The following is an 8,719-nucleotide window of genomic DNA, read 5'->3' as shown; positions in this document are numbered from 1 at the left end:
CAAAGATATAAATGAATATATTCATTCACAGGGAATGACTACAGAGAATAAAACACAGAAACGGCCACATTCTGAACCGCTAGCCTTCAAACTACATCAGATATGATAGTTTCTCAACTGGATCACATATATATATATATATATATATATATGTGTGTGTGTGTGTGTGTGTGTGTGTGTGTCCCGACCATATGTGTGTGTGTTTCAAAGTCAAAGTCAACTTCTCCTGGTCCAAGGACTACTGTATCTTTTATTCTTTTCATCCGATCATTCCGATATTGATCACGGCAGATGCCCGTCAATCAATCTTATCAGTTCTGAGCATGCTCAGTTTGGTCAGCTGGAGCAGACCTGAGGGACACAATACAGCAGCGGAGGATCAGATATATAATCACAACCTGGAGAGAGGAAAATATGACTGTGGGTGGAAGAGAGGAGGTGAGACTTAGGGTTTGAGAGTGTGTGTGTGTGTGTGTGTGTGTGTGTGTGTGTGTGTGTGTGTGACAGAGAGAGAGAGAGAGAGAGAGAGAGAGAGAGAGAGAGAGAGAGAGAGAGAGAGAGGTCACAGAGAGAGGACACAGATAAAGAGAAAGTGAGAATTGGAGACTGCGAGTTCAAGAGTGAGTAAGAGAGAGTCAGTCAGTGCCATTTCTTCTGGTGCTGCTGTGTGTGTGTGTGTGTGGGTGTGTGTGTGTGTGTGTGTGTGTGTGTGTGTGTGTGTGTGTGTGTGTCTGTTTGTGTCTATTTCCTTGCAACATATTAAATATAAAAGATGAAGTCTACCCATTATTCTCTCCTATTTATTGTTCTGTAACTAACACCAATTACAGCCAAAAGTTTTGAAACTACTGCTAATCCAGCGTTTGTTTTCAAGCCAGTGCCATTAATCAGTAAAGGCCTTAACGCCTTTGGACAGGCTTCCCACTGCACACTGGAACAATGCTGTCCAACCTGCCCAGAGCTGCTATTTATGAGCAGAGCCCAGAGAGCATCCACACCAAGTCCTGACCCTGTACTGTGATTGGCTGACAGACATTAGTAGCAGTGCCAATATTACATGATAACGACACTGTGACCGAAGCTCTACAAACATTACTCCACAAGTCTCACAACAACGACCAGTGCTTACAAGACAGGGAGGTGTCTGATAGCCCTTTTCTACTAATATGGAGCTGTATCAGTTCCTATTTTAACCCACCTAATGACTTAACCTTTGAGACACACTCTGTATCATTTTCATATGTGTCTTTTATCCCTATGATCTGAAGCCATCAACCAGAGGATTAACCATGACTCTGTACATGTATTTATTTATGGCTCTGGCACTGTTCTGGTTAAAACAGACAGCAGCGATTCAGCTTTGGTTCCCATCAAAATGGGTGTAAATGCAGACCGGTTGACTGGAAAGCAACAAGGTTCAAAATTGTACAGTGATTGTGTGAAGGAATAGAGCCATTATTTTGATAAACAAACAAATAGTGTTTTTTTGTGTTTTGTATTTTTAAAGGCACGTTATCAACACACGTGGCTCTCGATCAATGCCCTCTGTCGACGTGAGATGATCATGAGCATTAGAGCATATTGTTTTACAAGCTCAAAATCTTTTTGACCCTGTTTTGAATCCATACTCTTCATCAATAAACAGCAATAACTGTGAACTGTAGTAAAATCAAAATAATACCACAGCTCACTAGTGCCAATATCTCACATTACAGCACAGGGAGTATTACTCATGTATTATGGCTTAATTTTATTACGCATTATAACTGTGGTGGAAGCGCAAGCCCAGCATTTTTTATATTATTTGTTGGTCCTACACTGTTTTGAGGGTGTTGCGAGACCTGATGTTTCTACATTATTAAAATGGAACCTAGACCACAACACATAGACCTCAATTATGACCAAACCTCAGACCCTCACTCTCAGGGTCTCCATTTTTAACTTCACATGTGCTGGAGCTTCAGCTGTTTTTTTTTTCACGCACTGACACACTCTCATTAACAGAACCAGGCTCTCCAGGCAGCCCCTTGAATCCAGGGCAAGAGCAAAACTCAAACCCAGTTTTACAAACAAACAGATACAAACACCCATAAAAAAAGCCGCCTACCTCTGCAGATGTTCCCGTTGTCCGGTTCAAAGCCTGCTTTGCAGGTGCAGCTGCCAATGGGCACCATCCACTCCCCATCTCCATTACAGTAGAGTTTAATGGGGACATCCACTTCCTCTGAGTTGGGGATACACATGCCCCGTGCAATGACCAGTGAGGTGCTCTCCGCTCCGGTCATGGTCTCAGGAAACACGGCAAAGTTCTGCACCACGCTGGGGCACTTCTTATAGAAGACCCTGACCGAGAGCAGGGACATGCAGGCTCCATAGTCCTGAAACGCCAAGTAGAAGCCGTTCTTGGACAGTGGGCCGAAGCTCCGCACCTCCGTGTTGACCTTCATGAGACGCCCACCGAAGTCCACCTGCGAGAAGCTCTCGTCAGCGGCGATGGTGTCCACTTTCAAGTAGGGAGCCTCCATCCAGAAGGCAGTGCCCTTAGTGGCAATGACCTGGTCATGGGGCAGACAAGGATTTAGATGAAATTATCCATAAAGAAACAGTCATTACAGTGGAACCCATTACAGAGAACGAATAAATGAAGATTATTAAACACTTTGGAAATACACATCAGTCCTACCTGGTCACTCTCGTAGTAATAGAGGTTGAAAGTCTCCTTGCAGGAGCCTGGAACCCGGGGGATGCTGCTGCAGTCGCGTACGGTGAAGCGCATTTCCACGTAAACCCTCTGGGCAGCTCTCCTAGGAATAAAGGTGGTCAGGAGCCAGTTGTTTTGACTGGGCTCAAAGACGTTGCACACCTGGTAGGTGCGGATGGTGTTGAGGTTCTCGTCATAACCGCTCACCTCCTCCCACTGAAGAAGAACCAGAGAAGACAGCTCTTTAGCAGGGTAGCTAAGTGTCAGGACAAGCTGTTAATGTCTAACTACACCGTTATTAAATATATATTGTCAATGCATGCGCACACATGTTTTATCGGCTCCACTGACCATACAGAAGCATTTTGTAGCCCACCTGTTTCTCTGCATACTTTCTTACCCCAATTTCAATGATCAAGTGACACTGACTTGTTAGAGTGTGTTGTGCTGGTGCGAGTGGATCAGACACAGCAGTGCTGCTAGAGTTTTTATGAGTCCACCAACTAACTCCATTCAGCCAGCAGCGTCCTGTGGGTGGCGACCTGCGTCCATTGATGAAGTGCTAGAGCACGACCATGCTAGCGCAATTGAGGTAGGTGTGTCTAACAGAGTGGACAATGAGTGGACAGCGTTTCAAACTTGAGCAGCACTGCTGTGTCTGATCCACTAGCACCAGCACCACACACACTAACACAGCACCACCACCGCCACGTCAGTGCCACTGTAGTACTGAGAATGACCCAGCATCGACGTTGTAGTAACGATGCCTATCGCCGTTACTTAAGGGAATACATTTAAGCAAAAGTAAAAAGCCGTCTCTACAGTTTGGCAAAGGGAATAAACAAAACCAGCACTCATGTCCCTTTCTTTGAAGCGGAGTCTGGATCAGTGATGTGTATCATCAGAAAAGCCATCATTGCTATTATTGTTCGTCCTGTCGCATCGTTGCGCGATCCCAACCCATTTCCTTGAATTACATTTTTCTGTTCCGCTGCAGTTTTTGTTATGATTATTGTCTGGAACTGAAACTGTTCAGTCTCTAGTTATTATCAGCCTGTCATAAAATATTCATGCTGCTGAAATACCAAAAAAATAAATAAATAAATCAGACCTACTTCAATAAACAAAGACTCTTTAGACGCTGTTTGAGAAGCGGTTCCTAAACCTAAAGTAATTAGCACCACCTCATGAAGAATTGTAGGCTAGCTGTGCATGAGTGAGTGAATGAGTGAGTGAGTGAGTGAGTGGGTGAGTGAGTGAGTGGCTGAGTGAGTGGCTGAGTGAGTGAGTGAGTGAGTGGGTGAGTGAATGAGTGGGTGAGTGAGTGAGTGAATGAGTGAGTGAGTGAGTGAGTGAGTGGGTGAGTGAGTGAGTAAGTGAGTGGCTGAGTGAGTGGGTGAGTGAGTGAGTGAGTGAGTGAGTGGGTGAGTAAGTGAGTGGCTGAGTGAGTGAGTGAGTGAGTGGGTGAGTGAGTGGGTGAGTGAATGAGTGAATTAGTGAGTGCATGAGTGAGTGAGTGAGTTAGTGAGTGAGTGGGTGAGTGAGTGAGTGAGTGGGTGAGTGAGTGAATGAGTGAGTGAGTGAGTGAATGAGTGAGTGAGTGAGTGAGTGAGTGGGTGAGTGAGTGAGTGGGTGAGTAAGTGAGTGAGTGGGTGAGTGAGTGAGTGAGTGGGTGAGTGAGTGGGTGAGTGAGTGCATGAGTGAGTGAATGCATGAGTGAGTGAGTGAATTCATGAGTGAGTGAGTGAGTGAGTGGGTGGGTGAGTGAGAGAATGAGTGGGTGAGTGAGTGGGTGGGTGAGTGAGTGAATGAGTGAGTGAGTGAGTGGGTGAGTGGGTGAGTGAGTGAGTGAGTGAGTTAGTGGGTGAGTGAGTGAGTGGGTGAGTGAATGAGTGAGTGAGTGAATGAGTGAGTGAGTGAGTGAGTGAGTGAGTGAGTGCATGAGTGAGTGAGTGAGTGAGTGAGTGAGTGAGTGAGTTAGTGGGTGAGTGAGTGAGTGGGTGAGTGAATGAGTGAGTGAGTGAATGAGTGAGTGAGTGAGTGAGTGAGTGAGTGCTTGAGTGAGTGAGTGCATGAATGAGTGAATGAGTGAGTGAGGGAAATAAATAAGGACATCCATAAACACAACAAATGATCACTGGATTAGGAACAGCTATCTTGTATCTACACTCACTGTTCATTTTAGCAGCTCCACTGACCGTACAGCAGCCCTTTTAGTTCGACAATTACAGACTGAAGTTCATCTGTTACTCTGCATACTTTCTTTCCACCCTGGAACCCCCACAGGACCACCACAGAGCAGGTATGGTTTGGGTGGTGGATCATTGTCACAGGATGCTGTTTGCCAGCTATTTTTGGTTGGCAGACTATTTTTACTTCAGCAGTGACATTGATGTATTTTAAAACTCTAGTATCACTGCTGTCTGATCCACTCGTACCTGCACAACACACACTACAAGATCCAAGGTAGATGTTCCCAATCCATCAGTGTAAACATAGCACACATTTTACGAGTGCTAATTAACATTGTAACAATCCTCGGGGGTGGTCTTCGAGTAAACAACATACAAGATCACCTTGAGAAAACGCTGAGATGGATGGATAGATGTTCACCCACCTGCTAAACCTGAGATAAGTGTGTAACCATAGGTTACCTCGGGAATTTAGGGGCTTCTTCAGACTCCAGTACTCCTGCAGACGCTACTCTACTCTAGCTGGTTGCTTTTTGACAGCCTCTCTCTCTCTCTCTCTCTCTCTCTCTCTCTCTCTCTCTCTCTCTCTCTCTCTCTCTCTATTGTCGTCCATGAGTGGCAGACAACACACAAACACTCTTAGCAAGTCTATCACACTCCAAGTGGCCTCCTGCCTGCTCTGCCCAGTCACTGACTAAACATATTACACACTGCACTGTGCAAGCAACGGATTCCAAAGTTGTGTATCATATTATATGCCAGTAGGACCATTTCCACGTACACGCGGAGTGTACTCCAGTGATAATGCCAATGACACACAAAGGCTAGCCTCATACACTGAGAAAACCCACGGGTGCTGCCGAGGCCAGGAACGTCCACTCTGAGGACATTCAAGTTCCAAACAAATCTCTGTCCCATGTAGCCATCTACTCATACATATTCAAGAATGAGTGTGTTATTAATCATATCGTGGCTTTGATCTGGGCCCAGTTTCCCAAACGCTTTGCACCAAGAGGATTTTAAATCATAGTATTTACTGAGAACATGTAAAAAACACCCATTTCACTGAGCATCCCACTGATGAAGTGAGAAGTGGCTCAGAAATCAATCACCGGAGCCTAATCAGGGAAAAATATCCGCCAAGACAACGATCGCCAAGAAATTTGGTGGGTTTGAGGCAAAGCGAGTAAGGAGTTAGCGAGGAACAACTGCACTGTGGTAGCCACCAATCGCAAAAATGATATAACTTTATAGAACTATCTTGATTCTTAATCGAAAAACATTAAACTATTTCATTAAAACAGCATCTGAGCCATTAACGTCCATTAAAATACCTGAGACTTAACAGAACACTCAATACAACGTATTTAACTAATTGTGTCTTGAACTATTCAAGTCCATAATATTAAAAAATAAGAATAAATAACAACAACAATGACTCCAGTTTGCTCAGAGATGATCTAGGTCTGAAATATTAGTCTAATCTCAACACACAGTGCCATATTTAATAGAGGAAACACTCCATGCCATAATAAAGTAACATAAAATCATTATTACTATGTAATAAATTAATTACAAACTTGTAATAAAAATACAATATGATTTATATGGTTTAAAACCCACATATTTCAGTCAGTCCTCCACAAGGAAGACTATGCTGCATGTGATTAGGAAGTACAGGAGGAAATGACGGGGATGAGTGTTTGAGAGAGAGAGTGGGTCATGTTATACTCGCACTACCACTCAGATATTAACTTAATAAATGGAGCTATCAGGAAGCACAGATCTGGACAGATTTTTTAAAAATTTGTTTTATGTTAACGACATTGTTTGTTTGTTTGTTTGTTTACCTATGGGTTTTGTTTACCTTGTTCTTGTTCGACTCATTCACTATCGTTCATGCATTCACATATTTGGTGGCTACTATAAACATTCATCCGCTGTCTGTCCAGCTGTTCCAAATTGTCCACAGATTTCACCATTCATTCAGCTTTTCTGTCCTTCCATGGAACCATTTACTTCTTCGTCTGTAAATTCATCCATCCATCCATTCATCAGTACATTCCTACATCACCCTTTCAACCATCACTCCATCCATCCCTTCATCCATCCATTCATCCATCAGTACATCTCTACACTCCTTCAAACACCACTCCATCCATCCGTCTCTCACTGCATCCATCAGTACATCCCTACATCACCCCTTTTACCATCACTCCATCCATCCATCCATTTGCTTCTCAATACATCATCTATCCATCTACACATCCCTTCTTCCATCCATCCATCCATCAGTACATCCCTACACCCCTTCAACCATCACTCCACCCATCCATCCATCCATCCATCCATTCGTCTCTCACTGCATCCATCCATCTATCAGTACATTCCTACATCACCCCTTCTACCATCACTCCATCCATCTATCCATCCATCCATCAATCAGTACATCCCTACACCCCTTCAACCATCACTCCATCCATCCATCTCTGACTGCATCCATCCATCTATCAGTACATCCCTACATCACCCCTTCAACCATCACTCCCTCACTCCATCCATCCATCACTGCATCCATCCATCCGCTTCTCAATACATCATCCATCCATCTACACATCCCTTCTTCCATCCATCCATCAGTACATCCATACACACTTCAACCATCACTCCATCAATCCTTCCATCTCTCACTGCATCTATCAGTACATCCCTACATCACCCCTTCTACCATCACTCCATCCATCCATCCATCCATATCTCACTGCATCCATCCATCTATCAGTACATCCCTACATCACCCCTTCAACCATCACTCCATCCATCCATTCATCACTGCATCCATCCATCCGCTTCTCAATACATCATCCATGTACACATGCCTTCGCATCCCTTCTTCCATCCATCCATCAGTACATCCATACACACTTCAACCATCACTCCATCAATCCATCCATCTCTCACTGCATCTATAAGTACAACCCTACATCACCCTTTCAACCATCACTCCATCCATCCATCCATATCTCACTGCATCCATCCATCACTGCATCCATCCATCCATTTGTCTCTCAATACATCATCCATTCATCTACACATCCCTTCTTCCATCCATCCATCCATCCATCCATCTGATCTCATTCCATCCAAACTCAGACACATCCACTGCCCCTGCCCTCTCCCCAAATCTCTGGACAATAACCTGCAGTCAGTTCCCACTAACTCTCAGACCCTGGCTTCAGGAGGCAGTGTCTGAGCCCCACCTCGGAAATCACTGCTGATGCCCAGGATGTTCTCAGGAACAAAGCTGTGACTTTCTGATGTGAAACAAGCCCACACTTTCAAATCATCCACCTGAGGTCAGGGTCTGTCCTTAACACCGCTCACGCCAACCACAAACACAGGCATGGCCTCCTCCAAGAGCCGAGACTCCATTATGTCCAAAAGTTATGGAAGAGAGAAGCTGAATGGACACTTGTCCACACTCACACACACACACACACACACACACACACACACACACACACACACACCCTTGTTGTCCCAGTTAGAGTGAGTTAGGCTGGAGTTTTTGTCCGGCTGACATGCTCTCTGACCACTACCATCCCTCCCAGAGAGAGAGACCGCTGTGAGGTCACACTGTGGACATGTCTGTGAGGTTCAGTGTGTGTGTATGTGTGTGTGTGTAAGACAGAGAGAGAGAGAGAGAGAGAGAGAGGGCCAGCCACTGCCATGCCCCTTGGGTAATCACTTGGTTCTTTTAAGAGAACCATGACTGCAAGAGATCTGGCAACACATTCCCCTGGGTTAAAAGAAAGAGAGAGAGAGA

The 8,719-nt window shown here is 44.7% G+C and overlaps 1 protein-coding gene across 1 annotated transcript; it reads right to left on the bottom strand.

Moving 5' to 3' along the window:
• Positions 1-298: 298 nt before the first annotated feature.
• On the bottom strand, positions 299-8,325 carry LOC136675482 (ephrin type-B receptor 1-like). The gene is made up of 4 exons (XM_066652032.1): positions 8,278-8,325; positions 2,684-2,917; positions 2,108-2,555; positions 299-351 (listed from the first exon to the last, which is right to left on the bottom strand). Exons 1-4 carry the CDS (start codon positions 8,323-8,325, stop codon positions 299-301), a joined length of 783 nt encoding a protein of 260 aa, XP_066508129.1.
• Positions 8,326-8,719: the final 394 nt, after the last annotated feature.

Source organism: Hoplias malabaricus, chromosome X1, assembly GCF_029633855.1.
Source record: "Hoplias malabaricus isolate fHopMal1 chromosome X1, fHopMal1.hap1, whole genome shotgun sequence".
Taxonomy (NCBI): Eukaryota; Metazoa; Chordata; class Actinopteri; order Characiformes; family Erythrinidae; genus Hoplias; species Hoplias malabaricus.
This window is presented reverse-complemented; position numbering and strand designations above follow the sequence as displayed.